Here is a 27,731-nt window from a genome sequence, read left to right on the forward strand (position 1 = left end):
GATATTTGAGTCCAGTTATATCACCTCTGATTAACTTTAACCCGTTAATTAGTTTTACTAATGTCATTCGGCTGTAAGACTAGAAAATCCCATACACGATATGAAAATATAAACGGAGGTGAAACTGGGCCTTAAAGAAATTTATTAAAACTAATTACTAATTTTTTGTTTTAAATTTCTAAATATAAAATAATTTTTTTAAATTAATTTATTAATTAATGGTATGAATGTTTCATTTCGGGTGCATAAAGTAGGAGGGTATGGGTAATGTCGAAAAAAAAAGTTTTGATAAAAGCCACATAAATAAAATGATGATTAAAGTTTTGGAAATTTTATCTACCCACCACATTCTGAAAAACAAAAATGAAAATTGTTATTAATATGCATAAAAACAAGGAGGGGGAAGGGGGGGGGCTGTAATCGAACAGTAGAATATTCAATCAAAAGGTACTACAACGGACCCAGAGAATAATGAAGATATATCTCTCGCCACTTAAGCTTAAATTAATCATCTCTAGGTTCGAAGCAGAAAGTATTTTCCCAAAATTAGTGTGTCTCAAATAGATACTTACACTTTCATATGTCTTCTGGCAGCTGGGATTGTATCATCAGTCTCTTTTAAGATATACAGTCTTGCAGCATGTATACAGTCTGTAAAGTATGCTTCCAAGTCAACACCGTCCCCATCAATTTTGTATAATTGTCGCTCACGTGGATTCAACATCGCTCTTATTGCCTAGAAAAAATAAAATATACGTTATTTTATTACTTTTATGCACTCAAGTATATATCTCAAAGTACGGCGGTCAAGGTTGGTTCCCTCGGTATTTGGGGTACCTTTTTCCATCCAAGCTTATCTTTAATATCTTTAGTATTTTGATACTCTGAATCGCATTTCTGAAGGTAGAATCTCCAAAAGTGGCATCATCTCGAGTGTGAGAAATACGTATGTGTACATTTTGACAATCCGCCCTCAAAATTCGGAACCAGCGAAATAAAACACGAAAAAATTAAACAAGCTTGAATTTCGGTATTTTCCAAAAAATGTGCGCTACATACAAAAGTGTCTTAGTAGACGACTGTTTGGAATGTGCGATATCCTACAGTAATCTCTGGATTTATTTGGAAATTCTAAGACAATTACGTGATAGTTATATGTATACTTACTAGACCATTTTCATTTGAAAATTCCCATGTATTATTTGCATAATATTCGAAAACTTCAAAACCTTTGTTGACACGTCTTTGCACCCGCATTAAGCTGAAAAACCAAGACAAATTAGTTAAAAATCCATTTAATCTCTGATAAAATAAGATTGATATAATTTTGATGAGTCTGTTGGCTAAGCTAAGCGTATGGCTGTTTCTATAGCCATGAAAATATACTTTTCAAGTATTTCTTAATACTTGGTACAAAAGAATTTTCTATTTTATATCGAGTGTTTTTTAAATTTGGTCAATTTTAGTTGTCTTGAAAGAATTTCGAACTTACACTGGTTTATGTCCTGTACAAATTAAAATGAAATCCAAAAATAAAGCTGGAACTAAATGGAATAAAAACATTGCAATATTATGAGCAAATCGAGTTTTTTTCATTGACCCGCCAGGATACCATACAACACCATTTAATGGCATTTTTTCTTGTATAATTTTTCGTCCTAATTCGATTAATTCACGCCATGATACTTTTATTTCAGCCGAACTTGTTAAATGGAATACACGTCGAGTTCTATCACTGTAAAAGAATTTACCAATGTTAGAAAGCGAAATATTAATATTTATTTGGGGAAAAAAGCTGATGCTTATAAATTAAGACTAAACTTACTTATTCGAAATAAAATTCCAAGTTCCAACTAGAACACCATTGGCTGCAACATCTACCGGTAAATAATCAGCATATCCAGAATCATCACAAAACATTGTACGTATAACTCCTTTTCCAGCTCCAATTAATAACCCAGTGGGACCATTAATATTGTCTGTCCATCCAGGTAATGGCTCTCTCCAAATTGGTATAACTAATATCGAATATTTTTAAATATTTTCTTAAAATTTTGAATTAAAAAATAAACTTACCAATTGATGGACGTAAAATGACTACAGGTAACTTGTCCATTTGTTCATTTACTAGTCCTTCACTTAATGCTTTTGTGAAAGCGTATGTATTTGGCAAATTTCCCAATAACCTTTTATGATAAAAATTCAAAAATAATTTTAGAACAGAATATCCATGTCAATTTTGTTTTTAATTATTTAGAATTAATCGTAAATATAATACGAGGTATTTGAATTCAGAAATTCAAACTTACTTATTTTCGGGCTACTTACTTATCTGTAATGCTTTCGATTACATCTTCGTCCATCCATTCGACACATTTTATAATATTATGTGGATCGGCTGGGGGATCGTAAGGCTTTTCTAATAAATGTTTGACCTAGAAGAAATGAAATCAAATCAAGTCAGTTTTATCAAAAGCATTCTGCTATTGGTTTTAGAGACGGTACAAGGCCGATCTTTACCCATCTGATAATCAAATGAGACATATTTTTTATGAAATTTTATTGATTTTATAAACACTCCTATGATAGTTTCTTTTATCGAAAAGTGTTCATTGCTATTTCTAATTAAATTAATTTTAATCAATTTTTTGTATGAACAGTTTTTTGCAGGCAGGCCTATACTATTATTTTCGTAATTAAATTACATTTCTTTTGATACCAATGTCGATTGGTTAACAAATCGATGTAGCTACCTATATTGACTTCCCTGTTCATATGGTATGAACAGATCTACACCAATCTGTTAACCAATCGAAATTGGTATCAGAAAAAGATAATTTAATTACGAAAATATTGGTATAGGCTTACTTAAAATTAATTTTATTAGAAATAGCCATGAACATTTTTCATCAATAAAATTTCATAAAAAATATGTTTCATCTGGTTATTAGACGGGTGAAGATCAACCTTATACCGTCTCTTTATTGTACAAACAAAGGTCCATGTAAAAAAGCTGTTGTAAAAAGACTCAAAAAACATTAGCCTGTGCCACTATGCGATATAAGTTTCAGCTCATATAATATGTGATATAACTTTTTGATATAGCAAAAATTCGCAAATATTTACATGAAAAATTAGTATACTTACATGTAAATGACAATATGATGTAGACATATGTATAAACAATAACAATTGTTTACATTCTTTAGCCAATTGTAACATTAATTTTGTACCACGTGTATTTAATAGTACAGCTTTCTTTAAACATTCATCGAATCGTATTGTTGCAGCACAATGGTAGATAATTTGTACACGTTCAGTTAATTCTTGACGATCATCTTTACTTATACCTAAATCTGGTAAAGATACATCACCTAATATTGGACGAACTTGTTTTAATAATGGTTTAACGCCACCACGTTGCTTTTTCACTAAGTCAAATAACTGGAAAAAAGATAGAAAAGCAATCATTAGTTGTATTTTTTATGCAATTTGTATTACTAGTATGGTATGCAAGTGGCCTATAAAAACTCCATATTGAAGCTTTTGCAATTTATTTGTTTTACATAATTAAAGTAAACGAAAACGCTAAGATACAATTTAAGTAGAATATGCTACAATTTAAGTAGAATATTTTTTCGATTAAATGCGTTAATGACATTATTTTAAGGCGCATTTCCTCCGAAAGCTAACGTTTTTCGAATAAATGTTTTAAACCAAAATTGTTAGTTTTTTTAGTGAGGATCAACTTTCTAATTTAGAGTATTATTCTATTTCTTATCGCTTAGAATCTAAATTGGCTATTAAATTACCGGTTGGCCATTGAAAAGGACCATGAAACACAAACACCCTGTTTAATTCGGCCTTGCGAATTATTAAATGAATTACTTTTAACGAGGACCTAAATACATATTATATTAATTCCATGTACATTTTTTTAGAATTAAATTTTCTGTTGCAGTACATTAATTATGAATTCATATTCTTTAAATTTACAATGAAAATCATAGGCCGTAACGAGACACTAAAATAATTTATTATTTGAAAAAACATTTTTTGATAACCTAATTCTAAAAAATTATTCATTTGTGAAATTATAAATATCTCTACTTTTAGCTAGTACATTCAAGTTAAATATAATAAAAATAAAAAACATCTGATATTGTGCATTCCGTAATCCGTACCATGGTACTCATTAAAACTGAAATTTTTATAGTCTCAATCTGATGATTTGTACAATTTACAGTGGAACCTGGTTAAGTGAGACATCAAAGGAACTGCAATTTTGTCTAACTTATAGAGGAATTCCACTTACCTAGGGTCTCAAATATCCAAGTATAAAGAAATATTTGTCTCATTTACAGAGGGATCCATTAATAGAAGTCAGAATACAGGTTATTTTAGTTATAGAGGTACGATTATTAAATAAAATAACGTATTATCAATATCATTGTTGCTTCAAAAATTATGAATACCGAGACTTCACGCGAAACCTTGTGTCTTTTTTGTAATAATCGGTTCATTTACCGGAACGTTTTTGTTACGAAGTTGCTAGACCCATGTTAGCAAACACTGTTCAATTTCAGGATATTCTGATAAACGTACACGTTTTAGTTTTCATTGTCCTTCAGAACATTGTGATTCAATTTTATCTTTATTCTGAATTATTCTACACAGAGTAGATTTTGCCACATTAAATTCGACACAGACTTCATCGACACAGACTTCAACTTCAGTTTTTCACGTAGGTACTGATAATGATTTGAGCCTTCGTTTTGGCATTTTTCAAATAGACATCCGTATGATAGCAGAGCAAAACTAAAATTGAAAGTTATTGATCCTCAAAATTAGTTAAGTGCGGAATTTCCGGGTAGAATAAGAATAAGTAAGTAAACAAACAAAACGATGTTATCTCAGTTCATAGTTACAGAGGTTAATGCATACATAAAATTCACTCGCTGTCTTAGATATAGAGGTTTGCTTCGTCCCACTAACAGAGTTAATTCAGTGCCAACATGTTGGGACCTCAGCATGAGTTCTGAATAGATTTTCTTGAAACATAGCTAAGAACACTATCAAATTATCTTTCAAAATAAAAAAGAAACAAATCAAAATCGGTTCATCCATTTAGGAGCTACGATGTCACACTCAAATCGATCGAATCCGATTTAATGTGAGAAACTTTCTTGAAATTTTCAATTTACTATAATGCATATCATTTTAAGACAACGTAATTTTAAATTATTGGTAAATAATGATAGGTGACTTATTATTTTATAATTAAATAAAATTTTAAACAAATAAATCATCAGTTTGTTTTATTAATAATAATATATTTGATTAAAATCAAAATAATAAATAATTTTAATTTGTAAACATTTTATAAGATATGATTGTTAACAAGAGATTGTAAAATTTATATTCTTCTCATCAAATCACCGCATAAAAATTAAACAAAAAGAACACATGTTAGTCATATATTTATTATTATTAGAATCTATCTAAGAAACATTTTGTAATTAAGAATCATTAAAATCATAAAATGAATTAAAAGTACTTATGTTCTTATTACTTATATTACTTATACTGTTGCAATCACAATTTACAATAAAATGACTTTTTATGAAGTATGTAACTTAGATGTGATTGGTTAATTTGTATGAGTTTTTATTTATTTTTTTTTGTTAGAAAAAAGTCAATTATTACGAATATTTTTACGATGTGTGAATTACGACATTTGAAGTTTTATTGTATAGTTTTAGCTACTTATTAGTTACCTATTATTGCATTACTATGATTACGAAAATCTGCACAAGGAAAATTTTGAAAAATAACACTTAAAATAAAAGAGAAGTTAAAAATTTCGAAACTTAGGAGATATAAACACTTTTACGGCTCTCAATCGGGTGTGCAAATTGTATTCGTTTCGAAAACCTTTCAAGCAACTCTGTATAGGTACCATTTTGGAATAATTCCAAAATGTAAAAAAATTTTACTTTTCTAGTACGAATCAACTTTTCTTTTGAATGCAGTATCATTATGCTTTTTTTAGTAAGCACAAGCAAATTTGGGTCCATGTAATGATTTATAGCGGAAACTCATCCTCATAAGACTCCAATTCGCACTGAAACTAGCACCAATTTTTAGCAAATACTCTGTATATTAAAGACAATAATAGTTATGTATTTAGTCATAATTTCAAATATTTACTTTTTTTAAATTTATTTGATTTATTTAATTCTAATAAAATTATTTATTTATTTAATTTAAATTAATTGAATTAAGTGTGCAAAAATGATTTTGTAATGTCTTTATATTTTGATGTCAATTATTTTACATACAAAAAAGGTGCTTGATCTATATTATTTGGTATAATTCTTGTAATATTTTTTGGTTACTATTGTTCTAAATTTCAAAATTTATTCAGTGACCACAAATTTAATATAAAAAAAATTGCATAATTTATATATCAAACACAAAATTCAATTTTTCAATGAGTCATCTTAGGTACATAATTATATTTTAAAATAGCTTTTGTCCACGGCTTCATGATAATTATTCAAACTGCTTCCTTTTAAACTAACTTTAATCCCATCCCTGTGGAGAATAACGCGGCCTTCGGCCATGGAGCTCGTTGCGCTCTTTTAAAGAATGAAAAAAAAGTGATTCAGTAAAATTTTTGTTTACTGTATCACTTATCCCTTGTTGGGTCACAATTTAAGTCCGATTTGAATAAAATTTGGTGCCAAGAAGGGTTTTGGTATTTGAAAGTTCAAGTTCGTTAATGAGAAAAATCGACACATAAACAAGGGATGGGGGGAGGGGGCTTTGCGTAAAGTACAAAATTTTGAATTTTTCCAAAATAATGAATATTTTATATTTTTTAATCAGTTTTAAGCAAAAAAGTACTAGTGTAAGTTTTTCTCTAGACGTTTAGTTTTAGAAATAAAAATTCTTGAAAAATTAAAAATACAATAATCGATTTTAAGATAAATGTTTTATTTTTTCAATCTCTGAGGCAATTCGCTTAGTTAACGCAGCTCTTAAATTTATGATACCTTACAAAGTATCATAAACTATTACTTGTTTTGTAATAAATCTTCAGGAGAAGAAATAAAACAAATTCGCTAATTATTATCTATTTATTTATATAGGAATACAAATTTTTTGCAATAAAAAACCACCGTTTTCTTTCAATTATATAAAAATTTACAAAAAAAAAAAACCAGTGATTGCTTAATCCACATCGAATATAAAAATTTAAAAAAACGAAACTCTATAATTTTGTTAATTTTTTTTGTATATGTGGTTAGTTATAACATAAAGATGATCAATAATAATATAATGATTCAGTGTGACGTAGTTGCATTATGATTATATGGATTATTATATTATGTGTGGTGTCTTGTATGTGCATATTAATAATAGTGTATATGTGTACAAATACTATAAATTGAAGTAGACACTTTCACTAAACACATTTATTTATTAAAAAAAAAAATATACACTTTAATACCTACATTGATTGTAGTGTAGAAAATGATTTGTGCATGTTACACCAATACTAATTTTATATTAGGATGCCGTATTAATAAAAGAAAAATCTCAAAGAAAATTCGTACATTTCCCTGCGCCGACACCACCAAGCATATCGTATACTAGACTGAGTGCGATTAATGAAAACTGGACTAAGGAGATCGTTTCACTAGCTAGAAGCTCCTTAATTCAATAAAATAAGTATTAGACTTAAAAATTAAAGAATGCCTGAAGAACACATTTTCTTGCTAGTACTTTTTTTGCAGTTTATTATTTATTTTTCAATAAATTTCACGGTATCATATACATGTTAGTGCAAAAATAGTAAACTGAATATTTCGAAAAACTAATTTTCAGTTAGTTCCTTCACTCCATCTAATCGATACTGGAAGTATGATTCAAAAAAAGTTGGTAAGGTGTTACTTATTCGTAAGACTCTTTCGTAAAAAAAAGGTAATATTTTTGACAATTTTTTCACAAAAATTTAGAATTAAAAACTTTATTGAATTTATTACTGAATTTATCTCGAGTTAGAGATGGTCCATCGTCTTCAAATTTTTATGGTAAATGTATTATTATATTCGTAATAAGTATTTTCTGTCGATATGTAAATAGCGAGACAACCTTAAGTTTAATCGCAAACTTCCGTTCATTTAACTGATATACATTCAAATATTGATTTGCCACCTTAGACGTAGAAGCGAGAAAATGAAGCACCGTAATCTATCACCCCTCAGATCAGTTGGTTGAAATTTTTCATTTGTTTATCCATCAATTCCGTAACTTATAGCACATTTAGCCCAGTTGGTTGAGGCACTTGCCATGGATCCAAGAGACCCGGGTTCGACTCCTAGTATGTGTGTATTTTTATACACTGTATATATGTAATATATATCAAAGTTTAGTCTCAAGTGTGTAACGCTTAAAATATTGATGCTAAGAACAAAATTTTGGTATAGGTGTTCATAAAATCACCTAATTAGTACATTTCCAGTGTTTGTCTGTCTGTCCACCTGTGATCTGACTATCTCAAAAACAAAAACAGAAATCAACTTGAATTTTTTGTGTTTGCTCAGGACGTAAAAAGTAGGGCTAATTTCGTAAATTAGCAACATAGGTAAATTGGGTCGTGTAAAGCATTAAGGGCTAGACTAAAAAAACTGATATTAAACACTTTTTATACAGAGTATTTCAACAACTGAGTAAGTAAATTATTTGTTTTCATTTGTTTCAACCCTCTTTAAATTAAGATTAACTGGGTAAGTTATTTAGTTAACGCCATTGTACTATAATAAACATCAATAATAATCGAAAGACTTTGACGTTTAAAGTTAGTATAAAAAATTTAGTAAACAAACATAATATAATAAATAAATGACTTTTAATATTTATTTGTTTCGTGAAACATTCCTATCTTGATTATTTACATACTTAACCGATTATTTTATGTTAAATAATAAGATTTCTTGTTGCGGCTGAGTGATATACCTATATACTTACTACGTTACTATTCATTCTTCTCCCCATCCGCGTTCGTACCAATGAAAGTAAAAATAAAAAAGTAAGTAAGAAAGAGACTTGTGTGTTAATAGTAAGTATGTACCTGTGTATATTATTATTTAAGAGGAAAAAATAACTTTAATAGTATAAGTATGATAATAATCACTTTCAATTTCAATATGAAATTCTAGGTCTTGACCTAATAACACAGAATACCTTTTTCTATCATAATACTTACTTTACTATAGTGAAATTTAGTTCAAGCAATTTTTTAAGTTGGTTTGTTGTATAACTTCTCTCTTTAAAAAAAACAATATTTGTTTATTTATATATCTACACGTACACACGTGATGTATGAATAATTGCCTATGTTGTGGTTTTTGCAGACGCAGTAATTGTTTTGGAAAGTATATATGACATAAATTTTGGATGTAATGTCATTATTTTATTAAAATAATAAAATATCGTATGATAAATGTTGCGTAAATTAGGTTGTAGAATGTAGTTTGTTGGTTTTTTTTGAACTTGACTTTACATAATTCAATAAAACTATTCGTTTTGGTGAATGTTATGAATTTTTGGCTTACTAGATTTTTTCATTTACGCAATGCTAAGAGTATGAAACGAGCAAGATTTTATAGTGTATACTTGATAAAATCATTCAAACTTAGTATTCTATATGTAAAAGTAAGTTTAAGCACCACGGCGTCAGTTTTGCCCGGTACAAGTGAGTACAGGTGAGTATATGGATGTCACATCCCTTGGTATCTCACCCCTGGGTTTATGGATAATAACTTTGCATAAGTATTCGAAGCGAATAACATAAATGCCTTACAAAACTAAACATGTAGGGCTTCGAAAATTGACGGGAGATCAAAAGAGTTTTTTTAACTTCCGGTACCGAAGTTACCGTATATATTTCAGTACGGCATTTATATAATTTCCTTCAAATACATATGTAGAGCTAGTATCCATATAGTGACATTCATATTCTCATCAGTACTCACCTGTACCTCGCAAAACTAAAGCCATGGACTTAAAATTACTTTTACATATAGGAGAATCTTTTTCAATATGATTCCTGGTGGGTCATTTTACCCGAAAAATTTCAGCATGGGCTTGTGTTTTATAAGGCGATTAGGTATTGAATCATAAAAAGACTGATCATATAAAACTTTGCAGAATTACAACTTTTGGTCAGGTTTGTATAAAAATGAAGGATCATCGACTAGAACTGTTACTCATGGGGAATGTGGTGAGGAAGAACATGAACCCAGCTCTGGAGAATCAGCACACTATACAACGTTTCTTTCTTTTTGAGATGATATTATCTTATAAGTGCCTTTTCTGGCTAACTTTTTGGCTTTTCAATTCATGGGATGTTCCCAGTCACTCAATATTGGTTCTCATTCTGAAATGATAGATAGTACTACCCCACCTTCGAATCTAAATTTACTAAAGATATATCATAGAATATTTCAGCAATATCAACAAACAAAAGTGGAATATGAGAAATCTTGCAAAGCCACAATAATAATGACAGAAAAAGCTTTGTCGAAGCTTAGCTTTAAGAATAGGCGATCTCAAACGAAGTCCTGCCAGAATGCGATAAGAGGGAATAACCCACAAATTATCTTTTGTATAGATGTATATATTAGTATGAGTCCTATTTTTCAAATTTTTGTATAAATTTTATACATTGTGTCAAATTTTTTTAATTTTAAAAGTAATTTTAAAATTTATCAGGTAAAATATGATTGATTTTAGACTGATTCAGCAAGTCTAAGAATTTGATTAATTATATTTTAATCGATAATTATAAATCTTTTTTTTTAATTAACATTCCTTTAAATCAATATACCCCTTCCGCTCCGGGAAAACAATTCATATTGCGAAATATTCAGGTAAAGGTTGAATTTGTGTTTTTTTTTTCAATTTTATTTTCGTATATAAAATAATTCATCATTCATTAATCAAAAGATCTAAGATTAATAAACAATACACCAAATTACAAAACAAGCAATGATCCATGACTTTTGGTTTTTAATTATCATTAAAGAAATACATAATAATAATAAATTAAAAACAACACAAGGTAAGTTGTTGTACCTTGAATCAGCCATCATTTTCTAGAAAGCTAATGAGTACGTACCAGAGGGCAAGCAATCGAAAGATTAATTATACAGGCGCTTTTTTTTTGTCAAGTAATTAAATGAAAATACAATTTTGTAATGCAAAAAGTTGAAAATTTTGTTTTTACTCTTTATTTCCTAGCAAGTTGACTACCATTTGTTGTGTTTTAAATGATACTTTACCTAAATCAATGGTCATGCTCACTACATAGTATAAAACAAAGTCGTTTCCTGCTGTCTGGTCCTATATATCCTTAGATCTTTAAAACTACGCGAAGGATTTTGATGTGGTTTTTTTTAATAGATAAAATGATTCATGAGGAAAGTTTACATGCATAACATAATAGAGAAACAGTGATAATTTTAGAGGTTTCTAATGTGATGTTGTAAATCAACTGATTTTTGTATGTAAAGACATTCTGGTGTATATTTTGTATCAGCATTGCACCCGTGCAAAGCCGGGGCAAGTCGCTAGTTATTTATATTTGGTTAAGCTACTGACAATTGACATAAAGGCGTGGCTTAATAAATATGACTGACTTTAAGATGCAAATTTAAAAACAATATATGTGTTTTATAAGAAATTTGATATTATTTACAACTTTTTGATACTACGATTAATTTTTCTTTTACTTTTGATTTCGAGTCAGCTTTACTATTTTATAATAACACTCTCCAAAATATAAACTGCGATCCAAGGTACAATAGTCTTTCATATAATCATTTTATATTTATTATCTAATAATTAATAAAAAATAAATACACAAGAAAGGGAAAAAAGAAAATTTTTTTAAAAAGTATGACGGTATGTGTTGTATAGGCTTTTGTTTTTAATTGGTTGAATACTTAGCTCGCCTTATAAACTTCACTCACGTACAAATACTTATTATAATATAATATAAATATAATATAAATATACTAATTATATAATAATATTTAATTATATATAGACTTGTTTGAAATATTTAAAACTAATTATTAAGATGGGTTTTTTCTACTATTATTAAAGTTTAAGAGACATTACTAGCCGTGGCCTAAGGCTTTTCCTATGGTTAATTTATTCATTATATACTATTAATCTATTAGTTGTAATAATTGTTTGATTATTATTTTATTATATTAAAATAGAACGACCTTACGGGATGGGAAGTTTAGTTTACCAACAAAACTGAAATCCATGTTATCTTCCCTAAAACATTAAAAGTATAGATTCTGAATAAGAGATCCTAAGTTGAAACTTACTTAAGTTAAGCTCCCGAAGAAGGATGATTCATTATCTCTCAACAAAACTTTTTGGAATTTAAAGCAAAGTTCTATTGAGATTTACCCTTAATAATAAAAATTGTACATTTCGTCAAATATCCGAGAAAGATTTCGTAGAATAATTTATGAAAATCGCGTATAAGTTCAGAATCTCGATAGTTTTTAGAAACCCAGTGTTACTTTTCATGGGTATGGTAGAAAATCATTGAGGTATATAATGAATTTAATGCTCCCAACCGAAAAGTTTTTGACTTTTCCGAAGATCTGTTTCTAACGAAGTTGTTTCAACGATCTACAATTTGGAATATTAAATTTTGGCCTAAAATTTAATGCCTAAAAGAAGTAATTATTCAAGAAACTGAGGGACTACATCCGTCTTCGTATAAAATATATATTATACAGTGTGGCGAATTTAAGATAAAGACACCCTCATATTTTCGTTATTTGTGGAAGTGAAATTAAAACTTTAAATTCAGCCTACCACAAATTGGCAAATAGAGTCGCTTCGTAATATTTTCTCTAGCGTCAGAGATGGTTAGAGATATCGAAAAACTATTAGAAAAAGTTGCATAGAATCCATTTTTATACCCGTATAACTAATTTCTAATTGCCTGCTGAAAAACAGTGATTAAAACTTTACGAAATATTTTTCTAAGAAAAAACCGTATTCTCTAAGTTGGTTTGAAGTAAACAGTAGGTAATTAAATAAGGATCATTAAACTGTTTTAATAAATAATAAATAAATACATTACTTTTGTAAAAGTTGTTTGTCAATGAACTCAAAAAGTAATTCAAGTTATTTTCACTTTTACTAAGAATTTTTCAGGATAATATTTGTTGTTGTATAAATGCAAATAGATATAAAATGCAAAATTCTTATTACGTATTGCATAATTTTTAATTACAATTAATTATTATTTATAGTAATGAGTTCGTTTAAGATTGTAAGGCCACTAAGGCAATGTATAAAATAAAAATAACAAAGATTAAGAAAAAAAAACTAAAAAACACGCTATGTTGAATGTGGACTAAAAAATACAAAATTATTTTAATTGTAAAGTAAAATTTAATGTTATAAATTGAGAGGTAGTTAATTTGTTGATTGAATAGATATTGATTTTATGGTATCATTATATTATTTATCATCGAGTTTTAAAATTCTGCATAATTTCTTCATCATACAACATCCGGAAAAATACTTTTTCACAAGTATAGTTTATACCTCGCTCTTGCCTAATAATCGAGAAAAAAAACTTATTTTTCGTAGAGCTTATTTAGAATATCGACCCTTTAAACAAAGTGTACAGGTTTATCGGATATTAAAGCAAATCCTTACAAATATTAACATGTATTTCGATAATGTTGCTCCACCTTCTATAGATTAAAAACGAAAAACTTCTACTTATATAAATTAAATCTCGTACATTATGTTAAAATTTAATAAAAATAGTCTAACGAAGAGTTTTGTAAATATCTCAATTAAAAAGATACATAAAATTTACGAAAATTTTCGTCCGCCAAGATGCACGTGATTAAAAGAAGATTATTTATTATTTTTGATAATTAAATATGTAATTAGACAAATTCGATTACTTGTGATGTTAGATGCTATCTAAATTTAAGTAAAATTAATTTACAGATTAAAATTTTTAATTTCTGTTAAACAAATATTCAACGATTTTCTTCTCTTTTGGTCTTTTTAAACAAATAAGAATGTAAACAAAGCATGAATTTTGTTTTCTGTTTCCCAATAGGAATATTTTGACTATTCTCATGTCGTTTTTCCAGTTTAGGAAAAAAATTTCTTAGTTTACATATGGTCGAAAGCTTTTTCCAAAAATACCAACATTACACAAGTGGTCCCCCTTTAAAATTTTCGAATCTATAAATATACGCTCAGCTCATTAAGATACAGTCAAACCTGGGTAAGTGAGAACTGGATAAGTGAGAAAAATCTATAAGTGAGAGTAATAGCCAGGACCCGTCATTTAAAGCTCCAAACACCTCTATTAGCGAGAAACAGAAACACATGTAAGAGAGAGTCGTTTTTCCCTCATAGACCTCCGTAAGTGAGACTGCTACTTATCTATACCTCTATAAGAAACAGTCGAGCTTTAATTATTTATATTATTTAGGCGAAACTATAGCTACAATTTACTACATTCGTACTTGCTGTGACTTGTTATTGCTGCGTAACTCTATAAGAGAGAAACGCTACCCATATACCTGCATTAGCGAGAAACTCGGGTTAGTGAGAAACATCTATAAGCGAGAATGAGATTGTGCTCCTTTGAACTCTCGCTTATTCAGGTTTGACTGTATTCATCAAATAAATATATAAAAAATCATATATGTCTAGTTTTTGTCTGTCGGATATGTTGTTATACAGAAAGAATAATATTTAAACTATAATAAAAGTTATTATATAATTCAAACAAAAATATTCTTTGTTTATCTTAAACTATATTTGAATAGAAACTTGAATTTTTTTTTATATATTTTCATTATGTTATTATTGTTTGTTTGAAGTATGTGAGATTTTTTCAAAAGAAATTAATAATAACAATAAATATAATAACAATATTTATTTCATTACCAATCATAAATATTTGTACTGTATTATACACATATTATCTTTTTATTTATATATAAAAAAGTTGAAGTTCGTCAAAATTGACCATGAATTTATTATTGAAATATTTATTTTATATAAATACAGTGAACCCGCAGTAATCCGACAAACGTTTTGCAAAGTTGTGTCGAATTATCGAATTTGTCGGACTATCGAGTACTGCCTCAAACCCCCTGTAGTCCGGAACTTTTTGAAAAAGAATACCTTGTAATCCGACAAATTACATATCGAAGTGAAAAGATTTCAATCATTTTCTAATTTCATTCACGAAGAATTCCGGTATTTATAATAAATTAGCTTTGTGATTACCGTTATAGTTATGTCGGATTACAAGGGATGCCGGATTATGAAGGGACCGGATTACCGCGGGTCTACTGTAAATAAAAAAAACTATTATATTGACTTATAGAAGTCAATGAATTCCAATATTTGTTGAGATAATTAATCGGTGATTTAAAAACAAGGTGCAATCAATCTATGGAGGGTAGAATAAAGGGCCGTGTTTTTTTACGTTCTCTTTCGAAGAAATATTATCTTTGTTATTGAAGACAATATGATAAGTTTACTTTTAAAATAGAATCATTATTTTCCTTGAATGAATAATGGGCACAGAGAAACTATCGTCGATTCATTTGGATAAAAGCGAAATCAGTTTTTTTTTAAAGGAACTATACAGTAAATAGAGTATAATACTGATGTCGAATTGGCCATATTACACATAAAAACGTAAAACTAGACTTGATACCAAAAATAAACGACAAAGTTGTAAGCAATCAAAGATTGCATTCAAAGATTGCCCACCTCGTTTTAACAAAACGAAGTTTCATATGTAATTTCCATGACGATACTCATATGTAACGTCACTAGTGGGTATCTTCCTCTTTGTTTAATTAGGAATTTTAAATGTTCATATCTTGCAGTAAAAATTTTTAAAAACCAACTTCACTTTTCTATTCGTGAGAATTCTTTATCTGAAGTGATAAACAAAATTTTATCTGATCCCCTATTGGGTTGAAATATTAGTAGAAATTTTGTTAAAGTAGAAAGATAAATAAAAAAGGATTCAAATTTTCAGGAGTACAAATTATCTATCAATTATCATTCTAGCAAATAAAATATCAATTTAAAAGGATTATGAAATAAATTGGTGGAGGTGCAAATAAATCCTAAGGTATATCCATTTCTTGTATATAATCTATATTTATTTGCGCTTCCACCATTTTTAGTAATTTAGTAATTTTTAAATTTGTATTCAATGATCAATATCGCAAAACATTTCTGTAATTTCTTTTGCTTATATACGGAAGAAACCCTTTTACTTTTAAACAAAAATTAATCTTTAGATCTGCTATGGAGCAGTAAAGTAGATAATAAAGGTATGCATAAAAGTTGATAATAGTTTTTTGAAAGGCTTACTGAACTTAGGTATAAACGAATCGATATATCGTTTTATTTTACCTAGCTCATACTGGCTATTAAAATTGGATAACATTTCGATGTAATAGAGCAAAATTAAATATTTCGAATTTTGATGACGTCATCAAGTTCAAAAATCCGATTTTTTTAATAACGCAGGCAATTTTGATCCAATCTTATTGGAATTTTTTTTGAAACCCACTAATTTTGGGTCATTATTTTCAGCTGTGATGTCAGTTTTTCGCTAGTTATCACTTATGTGCTTAATTCCGGGACCAGGCCTCCACATTCTTGAAACCTATTAGTGCTAGGTTAATTTTGACCACAAATTTGAAAAGTATGGCCCAAATTTACTAGAATTACATACTTGGTTTGTCAAAATTGGATAAAATTTCGATGTAATAGAGCAAAATTAAATATTTTGAATTTTGATGACGTCATCAAGTTCAAAAGTTCGATTTTTTTAATAACACAGGCAATTTTAATCCGATCTTATTGGAATTTTTTTTGAAACCCACTAATTTTGGGTCATTCTTTTCAGCTGTGATGTCAGTTTTTCGCTAGTTATCACTTATGTGCTTAATTCCGAAACCAGACCTCCATCCGATTTTGATATTTTAATAATTTGTTGAGCTCACTAGACCAATGATTTTTTGTAAATTAAAGAATCTCACTATAGATATTTCATAAAATTTAAAATAAAACTAAACAAAAAATTTTAGATAAAAATTACGATACTTACAGGTGAAGTAAAAATTTCTGCAATACGTTGAACTGGATCTTTACCTTTCTTATTTCGCACTAAAAGGTAAATTGTATCAATATCTGAACAACGTCTACCAAAAAAAAAAAAGGATTTTTACTTTCAAAATCTTCTAGATTAAAAAAAAAAAAAAATATGTGTTCCTTACCTAAGAAATTTTTCCAAAAGTACTTTTCCCATAAAACCAGTACCACCCGTGATAAATAACACTTTATTCGTAAATGTTGCCGCGATTCGATCTGGGAAATCTTGTTCATTTTGTGAACTTGCTGTTATTTCCGTCATTCTATTATTCGTTACTTGCGTCATCTTCCAACTTAAACAAAAAAAAAGACGTATAAATGGGTGATTAATTTATAAGTTAAATTTTAAATTTTTTGTATCATTTTCATTTTCACTCTTTATCAAAAGAAAGCACCATTCTAGTGTTTTACTATTCTAAGTGCTATAATTTTAGATTATAACATTATATGAGAATCATATCTAATGTTATAGTAATAACACTTAAAATGGTTTAAGTTTTGAGTTTATTTTTGACCGAGTATATATTAACATCGGTTTGGTATGATTGTAAAACTTAAAATTTGAAAAATATTGATAAAAGTTTTTTATGAAACATTTTTAAAACCACTTATTTACTAAAAACTAATATTAATTATGACTTCCTCTTATAAAACCATTTAAAATGGGCTGTTTTAAATAAATGACAGAGTCAGAAGACGTATTAAATACTCATCAATGAACACACAAAATGTCACTTTTTTTGTAACACTATCGTTTTGGTATTGAAACACCTTAAATCAAAAGATGTGTTAAATCAGTTTTACACATTTTTTTTATTAGAAATTAATACGTAGTTGTAAAAATTAACAAGTTTTGTTAAACAAGGAACAAATTAAGTTATTAATTAAATTTATTCTATCAGTTTTCATTTGTTGCTTTTGTGGTGTACACATGTAATTTTTACAATTTACAAATTACAAAATAGTATTATTTAATTGTCTATTTTAATAAGACAAGATGAAGTCTTATTTTTTTTCACAGCTACTTATTAAAAAGTCATCATAAAATCATAAAATAATTATTTTTTTTTATTTTTATGTTAATTTTTGATGTACATAATAAATACTAAACAATTTAATTCGATAATAACAAATATAAAATCATAAAAAAATTATATTTAATTAATTTATTTTAGTTTTTTAAATCATATTCGACCTCATACAGCGTGCTATATTAGTCAATTATTTTATTTATAAATAAGAAACATATGAGTGACATAACATTGACCTTCAGTAGAAAAAGTAGAAAAAAAATTGAAATTTTAATGATTTCAGTTATTAAGCTGTCTTATATCTCAATTTTCTCTCGATTTTTAGGTATGAAAGAAGTTTTCTAAAGCTTTTCAAAAATTTTTGAATACGTCTTTATGAATAACGTATATTAAAAAGTATTCGAACGCAATACTTAATTAATTTTTATGAATAAAGGTTGATTACAGCTCATTTATATAATCCTGATTTTTGTTTTGTAGATTTTGTGCCTTTCCTAGATTTTTCCCACTTTTTACGATAAGTACTTTTTATAAAGTTAATATACTATTATTGTAGATATTAGTACTTATCATAAAAAATGGCATATCTCAGCTAATTTTGATGCTAGAAAGTTTAATAAAAAACAAAAATGTGCAGAATTACATCAGCTATAGCTTTTGTGGGTGTAAAATTTTCAATTACTAATAATTACACTACTTTACTTAACAAGTCTTTGCTTTATTGGTTAAATTTAATAGTGCATATAACTCCTTAACAATTGAGTTTTGAACAGAAGAGTATAAGGCGCTTTCGACTGTAAATATTCCAAAGAATACGTTCATAAACTATGTCCACCGAGCCACGGGACATCCTGTAAGATCAGTGATCTGATGCATAGATTTTTAAAACTATAATGAAACTTTTACGTAATCAAAAATTTCATTTACGGTATGGTAATCATCGATGTCTATGAATGAGTCACCCAACGACCTTGGAAACGATTAAGGTTGACGATCGATAAAAAAAAACCTTATAATTATATACGTAAATATCATTTTTTATATATTATATGACATGATAATGATGGAAAAAATTTCTTTAAAGAAATTTCACTTTGGGGCCTATTTTATTTTAAATCGATATAGCTTGTATTGATTAAATAAATCATAAATTACAAATATTTTTTCTTTTTAATAATATGTTCCAAACACGCCTCTAAGTATTTTAATAAAACTACCGCTGTTTATGTACTATGCGTATACACTTTTTTTACTTACAAATTAGATATATAATACGTTTGAGTCTAGTTACACGCTATTTCGATCGTTTTAAATTTCACGCGATAAAGGATTATTTTTTAATTTATCGAAATAAAGCCAGTCTTTTTATAAAACAGACAAAACTTTCAGCTTTCAAATAGGCCACAAAGGACTTTTATTTATTAATTATTCCAGGAGATACAGTAGTTTTAAATCAAAAGTCTCAATTTAATCCACCTTTCCAATCCTCGCCGCAAATTGGCAATATATCAAACTGGCAGTCAACACGATAACTCAAAAACGAAAAAAGATATAATTAAATAATAATAGATAAATTGGGTCTTGAGGTTAGGCTAGAAATATTATATAGTTTGTATACAGGTATTGTATACATTTTAAATTTATACGTTACATATATTATGTATGTGTTTGTTTGTTATAGCATATACTATGTCTACTGCGGAAGTGAGAAGAAAGATACTTTTATTACTTTGTGTGTAAGAGTTGCCATCTTTCTTTACTTACATGGCATTAAAAACAAATGAGTGCATAATCAACACTGTTTATACATGATATTTGAACAATTAAGTCAGTCAATTATTTGTTTTCACTTATTTTTGAACTACTTTTTCAAAAAGTTGAAAGTCTTTCAATTGAGCTGTATATCATTTAACATAAATCTTTTTGATAATTCTATTTTGAAATTCTTGTGCTAATGATTGTACGTCTTCCTTTTCGATTACTAATGCATGGAGTTTGGGTCATGATAAAATTTTAGCAAATCTCTTAATGTATTTGTCGTTAATTAACCTAGACATTGAAAAATTTCCTACTTAGTATTCGTTTTGGCTTAACAGATTTCATTATTCAATAAATTGGAGCCATTAATCGTGATTGCATCTTAGAAAGTTATTAAATTCACGTGAGATGAATGTACATCATATTGTATTGTATAAAGCTAGCGTGTGACATACTATAATAGAATAAAATATAAATAATTTGAAAGAATTTTTACTTATTAAGAGTTAGTTTCAATTTCATAATCGTACACACATATGTCGTACCACTACAATAAACCAGTTTGATGTAAAAATTTATATATAATATGGGTCTTGCAACATATTTTTAATAATATAACATTATTTTTGTATATATATATATATATATATATATATATATATATATATATATATATATATATTTATAAGATTGATATATTCAATAATTTGGCATTAAATACTCAAACGATCTCTATATGTAGGAATATATCATTAAAAACACCTGTAGATTTCATTTTTCTCAACTGATATTTAGTCGAATAAAAAGAAAATTTTTTTTAAACTTTAAACATTGTTTTCAAACCTAATTCTAATGCAAGGAAAATGGTGTATGAAAAACCCATTTGGAATTTTGAATTCATGAGTAAAATGAGTGATTTTTCAGTTTTAAAAACTTTATATTTCTGATACATTAAGAAAAGAAACACAAAAGACAGAATAGGATTTATGGAGAAAAAATGAATACCAAAAAATTGATCAAGATAATTTAATTGAAGACAAAATAATTTAATTGATATTAGTTCAGTAAAACATTTTAACTGGTATTTTGGCTTCTGTTTAAAATAATGTGAAAAGCATTATTTTAAAAAGACGAGAAGTCTTCACAGTACTGTTTTTTTGCAAAGCCTTGCTTTGCGATCTGGGTAAAGCCTTACTTTGCGATTTCATATTGAGTAGGTATATATTTACTGTATGACTTATTTTCAAGAAAATGTCTAAAGCACGATCAAAATTCGGCAAGCTTGAGACACAAGGTTAACAATTCTATCCGAAGAGCTTATGTTAGAATACTTTCTTCGCATAAAACTTAACCCGATAACACTACCGTCAACCATTCGTTAATCTGAATAACCTTTTGGTAATCTTAAGTCGTTTATCATTTTAATTGAGCATGAGCAAAACGCTCACAAAGCGAGTGCTAATGGGTTAAGATGAATATTTCTGAGTATAAACTTTTTCAAATGAAGAAATACCTTTTGAAAACACTTGCAAAATTACTCTTATTCTATATGCTATAGTATTTTTATACACAGAAGTAAATATTACAGCTACGTAGTAAAATTTATGACTAATTTTGACATTATACTTGTTAGTGAAAGTCTATTAAATTGTAAATTTTGGTGACCCTTAGGTATTTTGAGGATTCATGATTTTTAATTTTTTTACAAATTTTTTCTCTTAACTTTATATTTGTTAACATTATATGAATATATTTGCTCTTAAAATACGTTACGAAATAAAATTATGGTGGAAGCGCCTGGAAATTAGATTTGTTTGGCATTTATACGAATGATTGATTATTGGGAAAATGACTTATCACGTTACAAGTAATCAATATGGCAGTCATACATACGCATTTAAATCTTTAAATTACCTATAGTAGTTGTCTATATAGAATTACTAGACCATTAAAAGATTATTTTTTGTTAGACAGTTCATTACTGGTAAATTACTATGGTTACTTAATATTAATATATTTATTTAACGATCGCTAAAACTTAGCAATGATTGCAAAATAAATTTCCCAAATTTATAAGAATACAAAAATCAATAAAAATTAACAAGTGTCTTGGGTGTTTATACAATTTAGGTTGCGACAGACAGTAAAACAAAGTTTTAGGTAAATCAGATCTTTTTATATTCCGGAAATATATATATCAAGGTATACTAATTTTAATCCCAAGTTTCTAACGCTTAGAAATATTGAATAAACGATCTAAATTTTGGTACAGGTGTTCATAAAATCACCTAATTATTCGATTTCTGTTTGTCCATCCGACCGACCGTCCGTCTTTACGATAACTCAAAAACGAATAGATATAACAAGTTGAAATTTTTATAAAACTTCAAAAAATTTGCAAAGCTGTACCAAGGGAGGTTGGAAGATGAGTTTGTTTTTTAAATTTCTGTTATTTATTAAAAATATTGCAAGCGCTGATATTCAACATTATGATTTCCACAGAATCGGCAGAAAGTAGACTTAATGGTTGAAAGTGAGAAAAGTAAGTTTTTGTAAGGAAATATGGAAATTTTGCCAATGTGATATCAACAAAAAATATTAGCATAAGGTCTGCGAATATCCAAGAAAGATTTATTGTAGGAAAAATGAAATTTTTCCCGCTATGCTATCTACGCTCCGAGGCAGGCAGAAGAAAATACAGAGTTGAAACACATTGACCCAAACTTTTACAAATAACACTGTTCATGATATAACATTGATATCATAGAAAAATCATCATTGAGGACGTCATAATTAGAGCGAAAGTGTAAATGAGAAAATAGAAACCAATGATAAAAACGTTTTCAAATAACATTAACAATTATATCATCAGAGAAAACAAACTACTCAGACATATCGATGACATCATAAACAATGATTTGACCTTTTATCAATACTGTAAGGAAAAAAAATCGATTGATTTTTTTTTTAAAGTGAATGTCCGACGACGCGTCGGTGGCCTTAAACATGAATGAATCAGATCGTTTTGTTTACAAGCCAATAAACTCATTTTAATTTGTACAGTTTTTTTTTTCTTAATCGCACGGAATTAAAAATGTTTAGAATTTGATAGCAAGGTCACACACACTGCGCTGCGCGTACACCCATTTGAAGTCAATGAAATTGTATTAATTTGTAAAATGTTGTTTTCAATGTGATCTTATATATTTTTTTTCTCTTGCCATTTTTTCCTGGTTACGCGGTATCTGCTTTATTTCTTTATCAAATTCCATTATTTACTTTTCATTTTAAAACACCTTCTCAAAGAATATGAATTACCGTCTTTTTATATACATATAAGAGAATATTGTGCTCTCCGATTCAACCCAAATTACTTATGTCGACTTTCCGACCTCCATTGGTTCTAGTTTTGATAATTTCGAAAATTTTTTGAAGTATTTTTTTTCTCACTATTTTACAAGTTTCCTACAAATTTTCAACTCTCTATCTTTTATAGTTTTGGAGAAAATGTATACCAAAATTTTGCCATTATTTGCTTTCTCGCAAGAAAACAATGATATTTACGAAACACACTATAAAAATTTAAGCTCGATATTTCGTTTTTTTTGAGTTATCGTGTTTACGAATGGACAGACAGACAGACAAGCGGAAGTGGACCAATTAGGTTATTTAATGAACACCTATTAATGTTTACATCCGGAAATAGTAACCATAATATTGTCGAAGGTTTTATGGTGAGATCTGATAATATTTACACATATTATGGTAGTCGGTAAGTTGTCAAATCGGTAAGTATTTATGTATTTGTAAAAGTCATCTGGTTTATAATCCCATTTCGATTCAATAAATTATTTTAAAAGAAAGTAATTTTTCTTGTTTGTTTATTTTTTATCAATATACATTTTTCAAAATTAATTTAAACATATTTATCACAAATGTTTAATTTGTAGTTCACATGTTTGTTTGTTCAGAAGTATCAAATCCTTCGGATAGAATAACCGATTTTGAAGAAGGATAAAATGAATCGTTTAAATTGCAGAATTATCGAAAACATTTCATCTTAAAATTTATTGTTTATAGCATTATTTTCGTTTGACCAGTGAATGTTAAAATGTTTTTTAGTTACACAAAGCGTTAATAAGGGCTTTCTTAAAATAATTTTAAAGAAAAATCAATTTTGATGAAATTTGACTTCAAAATAATTTTGAATTGACTATTTCTACTATCTACGGGGCCTTATTTGTTACTACATACCATCAATATAAAGTCAAATAAATTTAAAAAAAAATTAATTATAAATGGTTTTAAATTTCGAAATACTAGAAGAAAATAGATAAAATTATGTAATAATTTTTCAATTCAAATAATGAAAAAATAAATAAAATAAAATAAAATAAATAAATAAAAGAAATTAAATTTTAAAAATTCATGACACGGTTCCGATTTATAATAAAAAAAAAATATATTTACAATTTATGTATTGCGCACACATTAATTACAACAAAAATTATAAATTTTATTCAATTTGAAAAAAAAAATTGTTGTTAAAACAATCGTATGATTTATTTTTAACTTTTTGGTCTGTTCCAATTACTTAACAAACAAAAAAATGGCCATTTATGTAAATTAAGATTGATACTTTGACATTTTTTACATAAGTTTGAATAAATTTTATATTTTTTTCATGTCAACAAAAAAAAATTGCAATCGATTAGAATTAATAAAGATAGAGAACAATGATTCAACCGTAAACAAATGATTGAGGTCACTAAATTTGGAACTTGGCCTAGAAAGAAATATTTCCTGGATGTAATTTTTGACCGATATTATGACCAATTTTGAACTGTTTAATGATTTATCGTTAAGCTTAAAAATTTAACCGAAAATTTCTGATTTACTCCCTTTAAGGTATAGTTCCTCTAAAAGTGAATGTATGATTATACTTGAGATCTGTTAGAACTTAGGAAAATTAAACGAAAATTATGAGTAAAATTTTTCGATATCTACCAAATATTTTGAAATATTGATGCCTAAAGATTTAGAGAAAATCATTTATAGAAGAAATAAAGTACAAATGCATACAATTTCATCACTTTAAATGTATTTTAAGACAAAACGCGTGCCGCTTGGTATAATTTTCTTTATAGGAAAATATTTGCCGTGCTTTGAACTAATGTATAAGAGTTTTCCAAATATTTCTTAAGAAAATTAGCCTTTTAACAGCTCAACGCAAACTTTAACAGCCCAAATTTAGAAGATTTAACACCGTAAGGGGTATAAAAATATTTTCCTGCTTATTAAGGGCATTAATGAGAATTCATATACACGATTTAAAGAGGGTTTGTTTTTGGTTCATCCCGAGGAACGTCTTTACCGATAAAATACCGAAGAAGGTTTGTAAAATCGCTTTCAAAGATTTAAAAAACCATCGAATATTAAGGGATACTCAAAATGATGTGAATGTATTCGTCTGGATTCTTTATTTGCGATTGAATATATAAATAAAAATTACTCACAAATATTTTTGTATAATTATTGAATTAATTGTTGTTGTTTTTTTTTTTACAAACAAGGAAATTCTTGTTCCCTGTGTATGCACGGCTTGTTAAGTGCATTTTTTAAAAGGAGTATAAAAAAAAACTTTCCTTTTGTTCAGATTAAAGAAATGTTTAATAATTTTAGAAATATTATTTCCTGAAATACGCATTAAATTTATATTTTTTCTTTGAAACTACTTGAAAAATTCGAAAATTGGAAGGTTTAACCGATGAACTTTTGTTCTTAATAGACTATAAACGATAAAATATCAACTTTCTTTAAACGATAGTTTATCGTTCTTTCTTTAAACGATCTTTATCGTTTAAGACAAAATAGTGTCCTATATGCTACCCCTTACCAAAATTAATAATTTAATGATTTGTTTCTTGAATATTGAACTCTTATTTAGGGTCACTTCAATTTTTATTTTCCGAGGTATAAAAAATGAATGAAAAAGTTTAAAAACAATCGTTTTTCGGTTCAAATTTCACGGAACAAATTATGTGTTTTTGGGCTATTTCATTTTCTCTTTGAGAATACATTCGATTTTAATTAGAAAGGCAAGAAATTAAGAAAAAATATAATGTTTCTAAACGGCATTTCTACACGATAAGAAATCCATGGCGTTTATTACAATGCTGGTATGGTATAAGGACAGATACTCAAAAAGTATCTGATAATCTCTATATAACTATATATTATATTGCCGCCGAGATCCATAGTTATGGCGTTATTTACAATACTTATTGATTTTCGATCAATTATATGCAAATTTTCGGTCAAAAATAAGCTTTCTTCCAAAAACTAAAACTGTTGTTTTGAGAGCATCTTTCTATAGCCCAAAAATAAATTTTTGGTGCAAATCTATTTGAGATATTAAAAAACTCCAAACTGAAACGTTACAAGGAAGCGAAGCTTATATGCGTATAGATTTTATCTCGATCTAATCTCATATATGATACAAAACTGAGGCAAAACATACAGTTCAAGCGAAGGCACGTGGAAATCAAATGTTTTAAAACGAGCCCAAAGCAATTTTTAACGAGAAGGAGATAATAGTACAACGACATTTAGCGAAGCGAATTATAGGGTGTAAAGCCAAAAGGAAGGTCGTTGAATCGTTGTATGGTTACTTTATACATACCTCTTATATCTTCAATATATATTTTGAAAAGAAATTAAGAAAGGAATTTTATAATTTAATCAATCATTAATTTTGACCAATATTTAAATCATTACATAAGTTCACTAAATGCGAACATTAACAAGTAATATTTTTGCGTAACTACTTCACCGATTGATGAAATCAATGAAATAAACATTTTTCTTACCTAAGTTTACATTTTTTTGGAAAAATTTTAAGTTAATGAAAAATGAGTTTTTTTTTTAATCAGTTTAGTTTATAATAAAATAATAAACGTAATTAAAATAGAAACGAATTACATAACTAAACAAATTATAATATTTTTAAATCAATTATTCAAGTTCTTAGAAATTTAATAAAACGCATAATTACAAAAAAAATTGATTTCTCAATATCGAAGATAATTTTTCCAAAATAATTCGATAATCGCTACCAACAAAAACAATATTGGAAGTAACATACAAATTAAACTGATTTTTTTTAAAAATATATTCGATTTTTCACTTTTAGAGCTTGAAAAAGATACAATAAATTATCGAAACGTCGCTCGTTAATTAATGTATGTTATTATATAACTTATTATACAAAAATAAAATCTTTTCAAACTTACTTCGTATTAAATTCCAATTATTGACGAGAAAAAGAATTAATCCAAATTGGGCAAAACACAATATTTTCTTTAAAAAAAAAAATCCAAAAATAAAAGAATTTCACTTAAAAATTCAAAATAAATAAGCACACTATATTCTAATTTCTGGTATATAATAAAAAAAACAATTCTGTTTTGTTGCGCTACGTTTGACCGCTGCTCGCTACAAACTTCCACACTTGTTACTTCTTTATAAAATAATATAAAATAATAAAAATAGTAGAAAAGTGATTTTTAGTCCATACGCGATCTGATACAAAAAATGAAAGTGTTTCTTTCATATTATTTGAATTTTTAGTAGAAATAAAACAACAAACCTGGGTATTATTATTGAATCGTATACGTT

General features: G+C 27.5%; 1 protein-coding gene across 2 annotated transcripts; it reads right to left on the reverse strand.

The window, feature by feature from the left end:
• Positions 1-186: 186 nt before the first annotated feature.
• On the reverse strand, positions 187-27,731 carry LOC123299973 (putative fatty acyl-CoA reductase CG5065). Of its 2 annotated transcripts, XM_044882413.1 has the most exons (12): positions 27,703-27,731; positions 27,347-27,413; positions 17,391-17,558; positions 17,222-17,315; positions 3,148-3,444; positions 2,329-2,435; positions 2,077-2,186; positions 1,826-2,018; positions 1,493-1,735; positions 1,168-1,261; positions 573-736; positions 187-350 (listed from the first exon to the last, which is right to left on the reverse strand). In XM_044882413.1, exons 3-12 carry the CDS (start codon positions 17,549-17,551, stop codon positions 233-235), a joined length of 1,581 nt encoding a protein of 526 aa, XP_044738348.1. In that variant the 5' UTR covers positions 17,552-17,558; positions 27,347-27,413; positions 27,703-27,731; the 3' UTR covers positions 187-232. The 2 variants fall into 2 exon arrangements, with proteins under 2 accessions (XP_044738348.1, XP_044738347.1); XM_044882412.1 differs by lacking the exon at positions 27,703-27,731 and having other exon boundaries at positions 27,347-27,652.

This window comes from Chrysoperla carnea, chromosome 5 (genome assembly GCF_905475395.1).
Source record: "Chrysoperla carnea chromosome 5, inChrCarn1.1, whole genome shotgun sequence".
NCBI classification, from domain to species: domain Eukaryota; kingdom Metazoa; phylum Arthropoda; class Insecta; order Neuroptera; family Chrysopidae; genus Chrysoperla; species Chrysoperla carnea.

What these genes read in the sequence shown, in the direction of transcription:
- LOC123299973 (XM_044882413.1), bottom strand. Translation starts at nt 17,551, where the DNA reads ATGACGCAAGTAACGAATAATAGAATGACGGAAATAACAGCAAGTTCA. An exon ending in CTTTTGGAAAAATTTCTTAG is followed by an intron (nt 17,316 to 17,390) that starts GTAAGGAACACA and finishes TTTTTTTGGTAG; the next exon opens with ACGTTGTTCAGATATTGATA. An exon ending in CATCATATTGTCATTTACAT is followed by an intron (nt 2,436 to 3,147) that starts GTAAGTATACTA and finishes CATTTCTTCTAG; the next exon opens with GTCAAACATTTATTAGAAAA.